The sequence below is a fragment of the Sinocyclocheilus anshuiensis genome, unplaced genomic scaffold (genome assembly GCF_001515605.1).
Source record: "Sinocyclocheilus anshuiensis isolate Anshui unplaced genomic scaffold, SAMN03320099.WGS_v1.1 scaffold623, whole genome shotgun sequence".
NCBI lineage: Eukaryota > Metazoa > Chordata > Actinopteri > Cypriniformes > Cyprinidae > Sinocyclocheilus > Sinocyclocheilus anshuiensis.
The window spans coordinates 846,087-857,883 of record NW_015548226.1 but is presented as its reverse complement, the minus strand read 5'-3'; the positions used below and the strand labels follow the sequence as shown (position 1 = coordinate 857,883).

General features: G+C 34.4%; 2 protein-coding genes across 5 annotated transcripts in view; one reads left to right on the top strand and one right to left on the bottom strand.

Annotated features, from left to right (window-relative positions):
• Nucleotides 1-7,773, top strand: part of fbxo2 (F-box protein 2) — an 11,759-nt gene extending 3,986 nt beyond the window's left edge. The window contains exons 2-7 of one of the 4 annotated variants that reach the window (XR_001630330.1): nt 1,429-1,495; nt 2,259-2,385; nt 2,572-2,667; nt 2,748-2,886; nt 4,749-5,226; nt 7,762-7,773. Coding sequence is in view for 3 of the 4 variants with exons in the window: in XM_016441434.1 (XP_016296920.1) it covers nt 1,459-1,495; nt 2,259-2,385; nt 2,572-2,667; nt 2,748-2,886; nt 4,749-4,883 (534 nt within the window). In the remaining variant the exon portion in view is untranslated. Of the gene's footprint in view, nt 1-1,267; nt 1,333-1,428; nt 1,496-2,258; nt 2,386-2,571; nt 2,668-2,747; nt 2,887-4,748; nt 5,264-7,761 lie in introns of those variants that run through there. The other 3 variants (XM_016441434.1, XM_016441435.1, XM_016441433.1) reach the window with 3 other exon arrangements.
• On the bottom strand, nt 5,875-7,751 carry svbp (small vasohibin binding protein). The gene is made up of 3 exons (XM_016441436.1): nt 7,652-7,751; nt 6,865-7,008; nt 5,875-6,483 (listed from the first exon to the last, which is right to left on the bottom strand). Exons 2-3 carry the CDS (start codon nt 6,994-6,996, stop codon nt 6,397-6,399), a joined length of 219 nt encoding a protein of 72 aa, XP_016296922.1. The 5' UTR covers nt 6,997-7,008; nt 7,652-7,751; the 3' UTR covers nt 5,875-6,396.
• Nucleotides 7,774-11,797: the final 4,024 nt, after the last annotated feature.

Here is an 11,797-nt window from a genome sequence, read left to right as displayed (position 1 = left end):
AATATCGGCCGATATATCGGTATCGGCCTTTTTTTTACTCCCTAATATCGGTATCGGTATCGGCCCGGCTCTAATGAAAATGTCATCGTTTTGTATCTGGAGTCCTCTATTCACAGGTGCTGGGTCATATATGAAGTCTTCATAAGAGGCTAGATAAAAAAAAAAAAAATCATTACTGCACCCAAAGCATGACATGCACGTTTAATAATTAACGTATAATGTAATTAGATTTAATGTTGACAGCCCGTTTTCGCTCTTATCTCAGTGTTACCTGCCGTAGGCCCGTGACCTCTCACGTTTGCTCTCAATCATGCCAATGAGTCTGCGCAGTGAACACACCAGTACACCACGCCTGCCATGAAGCACACCACAATTTCATTATAAGCGTAGTTGCCAAGTCCGCGTATTATATACGACTTTGGGCTTCTCTTTTTGTAAAGTTGCGTGAAAAAATCCCAGGTCGTGGGTTTTTGGGCTTATTTTAACAATCACGTTTAAAAAGAAGGCGCGTGCCGTGACGCTGTAATCCAAGCGATGATAGAAGTAGACGTAGAGGAGTGGGATGACGGATGACTTTCTTTTAGCCTATTTTTTTTTATGTTTACAATGTTTTTGTATGTATTAATTATCACGGGCTGTGATAAAAAGCAAGTAGTCCTATACTAATACTAAGAGTAAGATTTTTGTAAAATAGCTTCTGTTTTTGCTTTTCAGATAAAAGAGTGGTTTCAGTTTAATATGTCGCAGGCTCATTTATTGGTAATAAATAATTGATAGTAAATAATATTGATGATAATAAATCATTAAAAAAAAATTGGGCTTGTTTTGGGCTTGTTTTTGAAGCAGCGGTTGCTTATTTGTCTTGCGAGAGTTGGCAACAGTGATTATAAGTATCTATCAAGATGGCGGAGAAAAAATTAACATCTTGTTTTAACCACGGACACAAAAGTTATACCAAAATTCATGCACAGTATCTGTTGTATTTGAGCAGGACAGGGATGCACTTTGGTGACACATAAAACAAATTCCCAACATTATGTGTCTTTCCATCACTTCCATCATGTTTGATGTGCTTGCCGATCACAAGCATTTCCTAATTTCACTTTTTTTTTTGTTATACTTAATCTTTTGTTATATTTTTTATACTGTCATCACTTTCCTTTACCTTTACCAAATTTACCTGTATTTACTTTGTTTTCATATTTGGTTGCTTTTTGTGAAAAATTTAGACTTTTGAGGGTGGTTCTAGAGATTTTCTGAGGGAGGGGTTTGGCAACACTGGATCTCAGCAACTCTGGATCTCAGGCATATGAATGATAAAAAGGACTGCTGGTACAAAGTCACGGCAACGAACAGTTTAAGATATTAGTTGAAAGGGTCACTGTTTACACTATTTTATCTGGTGTGTTTCTCTCTGAATAATCACAGGAAAAGCAGACATCTCTCAGATTCAATAAAATGCATGGAAACCTCTTAAAAAATCCTAATGGATATGGTAAGTCGACATTTACACTACCATTCAAAAGGTCAGAGATGTGTTTAAAAAAAAAAGAAATTCATATTTGATAAGCAAAGATGCATAAAAGTACTCAAAAGTGACATTAAAGTCATTTATAATGTTAATAATGTTTATTTATGTTTACTCAAGGTTTACTGAAACCTTGAGTAATGATGCTGAAAATTCAGCTTTGCATCACAGGAATAAATTACCTTTCACAATAGAAAACAGTTATTTTGAATTGTAATAAAATGTCACTGTTTTTGCTGTATTTTTGATCAAATAAATACAGCCTTGGTGAACATAAGAGACACAAACATTTAAAAATCTAACCAACCACAAACTTTTGAACAACAGTGTACTTTTTTTTCCAGCCTCATGATTTTAGGTTTTAGATTTAGGGAAAAGAACTAATCTAGCTCTCTAAGCCCTAACCTAATTTTCTAATGTGGAACTGTGTACTGCAAACATTATTGGTTCTGTAACAAACTGCTCATGCTTTTATATTATAAGTCTCTTTAGATAATAAGCATCTGCTAAATGCATTTTTGAAAGTAAAATAATTCCATAGTTAATCAATATGTAAAGTCAACTGCATTCATAACACAAAATAATACAAAAAATGCTATTTAGATGAAGTAATAGTTAAAGATTAACTAATTTGCCATCACTTCAGCTCTCCTTTTGTTAAATAAAACGATCAGAGCAGTAAAATGCACTTCAACCACATTAATATCTGAAAAACTTGTATCTTCACCAGAGGATCTGGAACATTGGGAGCTGACAGAGAATGGAGGCGATCAGTGGCGGACAGAGGACATGCTGGGGGACTGTGGACACACTTTCAATGACGAATCATTCACTAAATACTTCTGCACCTCTTTCGAGTAAGGGAATGAATAGTAGCCCGAACAGATGAGGTTGGGGAAAATAAGGCTGTTTTTTCTTTGAAAGAACTTGGTGAAAAAGGATCCTTGTCTCTGTCTTTCACACTCCCTGCTTGTGTTTCAACATGTCTTCATTCATCATTTGTATATCTGTGTGTTTCAGTGTCTATTTCTGCTCTGTTCCAGGCCGTGCATAAAAAGACAAGTGATTGACCTGCTGGCAGAGGGTTACGACCCTGAAAATTTAGATATTGCACAGCCAGCGGTCAATGTGGAGGACTGGTAAGCCTTGATGATATGGACTTAATGGCACAAGTTTTGTTTTGTCTTGTTGTCCAATCAGTCATTTCTTTTGAATGTAGGTTCTGTAGCCGAACAGACTGTGGGTGTATTTATAAGCTCACTGTGTCTCTGTTTGATGAAAACCTAGAGGTCATAGAAGAATTTAAGCCAGATGAAGTGACCCTTGACCCCGACTGTGACGACTGCTCTTGGAAACAGGTATGAGTGCAGAATCCAGTCCAGTTTTGCATAACACACCCACTTAACCTTTAACCCCAAACAGCCTATTGTATCATATTTGCAAGGTACCTAAATGATCAAAAGTAAGTAGTAAGTAAATGTCCTTTTAGTATAATTGTAAAAACGTCCAACTTCAGGTCTTGATTCACATCTTTTTGCTTCGAAAACTTTTTAAAAAGTAAACGAACTATTTAAATATCATCTTAATAAGACATATTTGGAGGTATAGAGTGACAACTGATATTTATATGCATTTTATGTAAGTAATTACTATACTGTTACAGTATACATTACAAGCTATCAGAATTTCTTCTTACTTCATGACTATATAAATATCAGCATCTGCACGAAATTGCATATTTTTGCTTAGTTTGGGCCACTGAATTTGGGTATCAAATATGATATGATGACTCAAAAAAACACAAGCAATCTGCCTGCCTGCCCGCCCGTAAGGAGGAAAAAACATGTTAATGCAGAGTATAAGAAGAACACTAGACAAGTATGGCCTTCATGTTGTCACTCTTGACCAACAAGAACATAAAAGGTGGATTTGAACTTGCAAAAATTCATTTAGCATAGACCTGTGGAGTTCTGGAAGAATGTTTTATGGAGTGATGTGACCAAACTGGAACTTTTTGGATCCATGGATCAGCAGTATGTTTGGTATAAAAAAAGGCAAAGCTTACAAGCAGTAGAACACAATCTCCATGGCCAAACATGGAGGTGGACAAGTCTTGTTATGGGGTGCTTTGCTGTTGGAGGACATGGAAATCTTAACTGTATGAAGGATCAGGCCATTTTGGCAAGAACTGTGATGCCTTCAGTGCAGAGACTAAAGCTTGATTTGACTTTCCTGCAGGACAACAATCCAAAGTATACATCCAAATCTACTTATGCTTGTTTGAAGGATCGATAGTAGACTGTTCTTGAGTGGCCTGTTCGGTCTAAGGATTTATATCTCATTAAAAATATTTGGTGTAATTTGAAAAAAGCAGCGGTAATGTGAAAAACAAAGATTATCAGTGATCTGGAAGCTTTTTCAAGCAAAGAATGGGCCACGATTGCAGTAGACAGGTGACAGAAGCTTCAAAGCACTCACAGAGTTTATTGGAGATTATAAAGAACAAAACATTGTGCACCAAATTGGACTTTTGGGGGTTTAATAATTTTGTACATGAATGTTTAGAGCCAATTAGATTTTATTTTTTCATTATTCATCAACTTTACTTTCTCAGAATTACTCAAGTGTGCATTGATAAAAAATTTCTAATAGTTTACTGATGCCTTTGTTGAATTGTTTTCATAAAATGTTCTCGACAGCAAAATGCCTTGCAGATCAAGGGTGATGAATAATTTTTATTGCAACACTGTGTGTGTGTGTGTGTGTGTGTGTGTGTCAGGTTTTACAGGTGAAGAACTAAATAGGGAAATAAAAAAACTAGTGCTGTCAAACGATTAATCGCATCCAAAATAAAAGTTTTTGTTTACATAATATGTGTGTACTGTGTATATTTATTATGTATATATAAATACACGCACATACAGTATATATTTTTGAAACTGTTTACATGTGTTTACATGTCTATATTTATATTCATATAATTTATACTATATATAAATATATAAACATAACATATTTTTTTCTGAAATCTATACATGCATGTGTGTGTATTTATATATACATAATAAATATTCACCGTACACACACATATATTATGTAAACCAAAACTTTTATTTTGGATGCGATTAATCGCGATTAATCGTTTGACAGCACAAAAAAAAAAATTAGATGCAAACTGCTATCTCAGTTTTGTTCATGCAAACTTGTACTTCTGTTATAGGTGAGCCACACATTCACAGATTATGGTCCGGGCCTTCGCTTCATCTCTTTTGAACATGGCGGTCAAGACACCAAGTATTGGCAGGGCTGGTTTGGAGTGAGAGTGACTGGAAGCTCTGTTACAATAGATCTCTAAACACCAATTAGACAAAATAATGATTGATTGAAAAAGACCAGATGTATTTTCTCGCAGCTTGCTTTTAGTTTTGCACATACTGCACTAGGTGTAATAGTACAAATAGTATAAATGTACATGTAATGCTAGGCCTTAAAAAAAAGCATCTGATCAGATTAGAATTCATTTGTTTTTTTTTTTAGAGGTTCCTATTTCTGTTCAACCACTAACTACCTCTATATGCCCCTGCAAGCTATGCATTAAGTTAGCTTACACTAACAATGCACTTCTAATGAAGTTTCTATATGCAATAGATCTTCAATTAGCATAATCTCCTAATGTGTTATGCAATACAAATAGGTCTGTATCATGCACACTTAAAAATAAAAGGAGTGACAAAACCTGATCTGTTTTAGACCTTCCTTCATCAAACGATATATTGCATTTATAGTTTTGCACTGAAACATGTGCGCTTCTAGGACTTGGCCGTTTTCATCTGACTGCAAGCGAACAAGTTCAGGTCAGATGAAGACTGTATTTGAACTACCATTCAGAAGTTTAGGGTTGGGGAGAGTTTTTAATGTTTTTGAAAGAAATCTCTTACGCTCACCAAGGCTGCATTTATTTAATAAAAAAATGCAGTAAAAGTGTAATATTTTGAAGTATTATTACAATTTATTATTACAACTTATGTGGTTTAAAATGTAATTTATTCCTGTGATGTAAAGCTGAATTTTCAGCATCATTACTCCAGTCTTCAGTGTCACATGATCCTTCAGAAATCATTCTAATATTCTGATTTGCTGCTCAACAAACATTTCTTATTATTATCAATGTTGAAAACAGTTGTGCTGCTTAATATTTTTTTGTGGAAACTGATGCATTTTGTTTTTTAGAATTCATTGATCCTTATATTAGCATATACTGACTGTGGGATGCAGGAAAATAAGGCTCAGAGAAGGAATTCGTTTTATATTTGTTTTCAACATTTAATAACCAAATTTGAATTAAAAACTAATCTGTTAAAAACCACTTGTGGTCAAAAGAACAATAACTATCATGTATGTCACATGTCACAAAATAAATTAATCATAAACCAAAAGAGTGACAATTGTATCTTAATTTTCTTCAATCAACAGGTCAAATTGTCTAAAATAGCTTTGTGCAATCATACATAATGTAATACTTGTTCAGGACAATAATGTCACATAAAACATCACAATTAACAATGACAGTGAAAATAAAACTGAACAGACCTATAGTGAGTGAATGTCTTTTCACAGGGAGATTCTCTGATAAATATAATGGGTTATGATATTTTTGGTTTTGTACATACTGACCAACTTTTGCGATGTGATTATACACTCAGATTCAAGTAGCGTGTGTGTGCATCAGTCTCCAGCGAATACATTTTGGTTTAAACGTCAAGGGCTGAAAGGGATGATTATCAAATGGTGTACAATAATACAAAAAAAATGAGTAACATCATGACATAACCCTAACCTGTGTATGTTTGCCGTGACATGAGTTTTTCTCATTCGGCTTGTGATTGCTTCTGCTTGCAAAAGGCCTCAAACTGCTGCTGTTCAAGTTCAGTCATGACTTTGTTCAGGGCATAAATCTGTAACACACCAAAAACAGAACAAACAAACTGAGATGAATTGATCTGAATTGAAATGAAATGGAAATAAACAAAATTTGAAGATTTTTAACATTTAAAATAAAGAAATGACAGTGAACATTAAATATTTAAATCAAAAAATGCAAGTAAATGAGTAACTGATCATACTGATCGTGCAACTTTGTACAGAAAGCTACAATGATTTCTGAAGGATCATGTGACACTGAAGACTGGAGTAATGCTGAAAATTCAGCTTTGCATCACAGGAATAAATTACATTTTAAAGTAAATTCAAATCGTTCAAACAGTTATTTGAAATGGTAATAATATTTCACAATATTACTGTTTTTTGGATCAAATAAATGCAAAATGCAATGTGACCTCTGCTCTTTGTCTCTGCTTTAGCTCCTGCTGGGCTGATTTCTGTTTGGTTCTGTCTCCACGGGTCGGTGTTTGCTGCTTCTGTTTGTCTTTTCGACATGCTGGCTCCATTTTAGAAAAAGATGAGTCCATATGATAATTTCACTGAAATAAAAACAGGTTACTGAAGCCACACATTTCAAACAGCTAATAGTATAATGTACATCAGAGATTTTCAATCTTTTAGATGCCACATATACATTTAATGATGTACAAGAGACTCCCATCCTCAAATTTAAAAGCATTTATATAGTTTCTTGTATAAAGACACACTTTATACTGTGAAAAACTAATATTATAAATGTCAAAAAAATAAAATTAGTATAGAAATAGTATAGAAAAAGTCTACTCATTTTAGCACTGTACATGAACTATTTATTCACTCATATATATCTAAATTATGTTTATTTATTTATTTATATTATTTTAATCTTTTTAGTCTCTTTTTTTTAAATGTACACAGTTTTTATCATTTCCACGAACTAGCGTTCCGTGGGTTTTTGTAATTTTAAAACAGCTGGAATAGTTTATTAAATAACACCACATGTGAAAGGTTCCTTTTCGTTATTATTTCTGATTAATTTAGAACTAAGTGTAATTCACTTTTTTTCAGAATAGTAATCCATAGCTTTCTGTTTATTAGCATAGCACGTAAGTCCTTATCATCACACAACAAACTCAATCTCTAAAGACCATAAGAAATACAAACAAACGAAAGCAAAAAATAAAAAAGGCTACCTGGTCTTACCTTATGATTTCTAACGAAAACAATCAACAAAGATGAAGCTAGTACGTGGTTTAGCAGGATTGTGGTGTCACTGATAAATAAACCCGGATAGAGAAAGTCTTCTTTGCTAGAAGGTTCCTATTAACGTTGCGTTCAGATGAGATCGACGGGAACTAAAAGGTATTTAGTGAAACGTACAATTAATTTATTTTATTTCACTTTAAATTGTATCCTTTTTAGGTGTAATAACACTGAAAATGTATTAGTATTGTATAATCGCTTTTTTGTAGCTAAGGTTTGTGTTTATATTTCAAATATTCACTGGAAAATGTGTGACAACTAGCCCCGGTCTCTCTTATTAGTTATATGAAACAATGAAGCGTTGCAAAAAAATCCATAAAAACCCTTATAAAGTATAAACGAATATAACGTACGGTGTCATTAATTCCAGCATTTGTTGCTTGCAAAATTAAAGGCAAACACAAGAGGTCGCTCTTATACAGCTATTGAAGATTGAGACCGATTGATACTTTTGCTAACACTTGATTTATGGTAGTTCAGTACATTAATTTATCTTGTTTGTGTGCATTGCATTAAATTAACCATATGTTATTTTTTATTCTGTAACAACTGGACGGACTGAGTTACTTCAGTACCTAGAGACCAAATTTTTTCTAACATACCAGCCCCGAAAGTGCTAAATCATTCAGAACTAGTAATAAAAACATTTCACTCTAGTTTTACCTCCCTGCCACTTTGGAATTTAAATGTATTCCAGTGGTTCTATTAAATTACTTGCGTGAAACCCCCCAGAGCAGGCCTGTCACACATGCTGCGCTAGCAGTTATTGTTATCCTCACGTATCAGATGACAAAAACACTCATATGTCACCAGAAAGACAGAAAACTGTATGTAGAGGTGTCAGGTTGTCAGACTCCAATGGACCACCTAGGAAAAAACTGCTAAAAGCTCTCGGCGAAGGCCTACAGATCATCATTAATGTAAATATTGGTTAATCCGATACCTGGCAGAACCTGATGGGGCATAAAAATGTCAAAGAGACTATAAACTATCCCGTTTGGATCGTGTCGTTAGAGTAACAGAAGACTCGTATAATTGTAAAAATGCCCCAAAACAAGACATGTGTGTCATTGATGGGTTTACGTTAGTTTTGACCATATATGATGCTGTACTTTTACGAACCCTCACTTGACACTCATATAGCTGTCCTCAAGTTTATGCCCTTTGGCACCGCTGTGCCACATGAAATTTATCATGGCACATTCCGATGTGTTTTCCTGGATTCCTTCCCCAACACAGGAGAGCACTCGCTCTGTAATAACATCCAAGGAAGAACAACTGATCCTAAATGCAACAGACCCCCTCCGACAGATTTTCCACTCAGTCTTAACCCGACCTTTAGCGCCCTAGGAAAAGCTGGCATGCGCGAGGGAGTTCCCATGAGCCACTGCTGCGGAAAGCCAGCCTGAACAAACTGAATGCGGTGGGTCGAGAGGTGCCATGAACCTGTGACGGCAGATTGTTGTCAGATGCATAAGAGGAGCTTTGCCCACTGCTCTTGACCGTGTGTTCTTCCCTAATACCAGCACACCTCATTGACTGGAGCAGTAACTCAAAGTGATTTGTCTGTCATCGAGACATTCTTTCACTCCAGAGCACAGTTCATCAGACAGATGCATGATGGGATTACATCTACAGAGGTAATGAGTCAAGATAGCAGTGGAAAGCAGCTTGTACAGGCCTACATAAAGGGTATAATTTGAAACTGTTGTGATCTAAACACAGTAGGCCTACAGCTTTTGTACACTACAAAAGTTTGGGCTCATTTGATACTTGTTTTTATGTAAAGGCTTATTCTCAAATGCATAAAACGTACCAAATGTAATTAATTAATTAATGAATTTAAAAAAATGTAATTAAAAAAACACTTATTTTTACATTTTAATTTTAAACATTTGCTTTCTTCAAATATAATTTTTATTATATTTATAAATATTTGTTTATTTTTAATATTTCATGTGTGTGTGTTTACTGTATAATGTATGTATGTATATATATATATAGCAGCGATAAGCACTGTTATTCAACGAAATTGACGTTAGAGAGTGGGATAGTCTTACAGATCCGAAACAGGAGTGACGGTTTTTGTGGGCGGAGCCTATCTGGAGGCAGAAAATGACGGGTTTCAAGCGGCAGTCTATGGCGCCATGGAATAAAAGAATGAAAAAAAAGGTAAATATTTCAAAATTCTGACTTTATTCTCGCAATTCCGAGATTATATCTCACAATTCTAATAAGGAAAAACAACTCGTTATTCTCTCTTTTCCCCTCGGCTCTTCTGGCTTTTTTTCCCCTCAGATTTGACAAACTCACTATTTTTGAGTTAAGTCGAGTTATAAAGTCCGAATTAGGAGATATAAACTTGCATTTGCGAGAAAAAAATGTCAGAATTGTGAGATAAAGTAAATAAATGTTATGTAAAAATGTTAATAGTAAGGTTTAAATAATATTTCTAATAGTAAGGTTTAAATAATATTTCTAATAGTAAGGTTTAAATAATATTTCTAATAGTAAGGTTTAAATAATATTTCTAATAGTAAGGTTTAAATAATATTTCTAATAGTAAGGTTTAAATAATATTTCATGCTGTAACTGTAGGGCTAATACAATACGTCCCCTATGAACAGCATATGTGAATATTATGTAGACCTATTGTTTAAATCGAATTTATGCTTTAAAAGTAGGGTAATCATAGCAGTTTTCATCCATAGTATGTCCATTTAAACGTCTGCGTTTAGCTTCAAATGGTGTCTTTGACGACAGTATTCTATAAAAATTATTTGCATTCCGATCTTGACATCAAAAGGCACAAAAATATTTTGTTCTTTTATTCCATGGATTTTACCCATTTATCTCCACTTGTTCGCAGTGTTGTTCTGCAACCACTATGCGCGCGCAGCTGCAAGTGACGTAACTGTGACGTCTACTCTGAATTGGTCTATATATATATATATATATATTTCCACCTATCAGGGATAATCTAGGAGTCCTATGACAATTTAATTATTTACCCACTTCCCCCCTATCTTATATGAATGGTTGTCAAGGCTGTAAATAGATATATGCAGATTTTTATAAAGAAAACAAAGATTTTGGTGTAAGAATCAAATTTTTTTTGACAAAAACTATATTTTGCTCAGTACTTAAATTGTTGCTGATTAAATCATATAATTTACATGAGAATAAATTGTAGATTCTCAGGCAAAATGTAATGCATTTTTAAACTGCTAATTTCAAACCATTATGCTAATACAGCTAACTAAACATTGGATGAAAGGGATGGGGTAAGTTGTAACACATTTTAGCATTCCCTTACATAGAACTGAGAACTTTCATGTTGTCTATATGGAGCTTTTTTGGCAGCTCAAATCCAAAGGAAATGTGGGTAAAATGTGCCCTATGCAGTTTCTGGAGCCACCAAGCCTGTACTCTAGGGTTAAAAACATTGGTTTGACACCATTCTGAATCTGATTGAGAAAAGGCATACATAGACACAATCTCACACACAAATTTAGAGTTTTTTGTTAGATCTACATATTCTTTACCTCGGTACACTGGAGTTGAGTGTTCAGTGAGCATAAATATTGTTAAGGAAGTTTCTTCTAGTAGTCTAATTTATGCACACAGGCACACACTCCTGCATCAAACAGAAAGTGGATTTGAGCTGTGGTCTTTCGTAGAAAGTGCGACATTGTTTTTTATTGTTCTTTTAGATTGTTTGAATAAACCTGTTTTTGAAGCAAACTTCATGAGGTGGCTGCTGTTTTTGCTTCTTTTGTCCAACTGTTACAACTTACCCCAGTATGTGTTACAACATACCCCGGCAGTGGGGTAGATTGTAACAAAGGCACTCCATGTATTTGGCATCACCTTATAAGGGCTGTGATATTCTTGCAGAGGTTTGAATTGGTGCCTTCTGTAGTGAACAAATTTGGGTGTTTTGTATAAAAGTTTGAGCACTCTAGCTAAAAAATTCAGCGAGTTACAGATGCTGAAACAAAAAGTGTTACAACCATACCCGGTCTCCCCTATACACACACACACAGTATATATATATATATATATATATATATATATATATATATA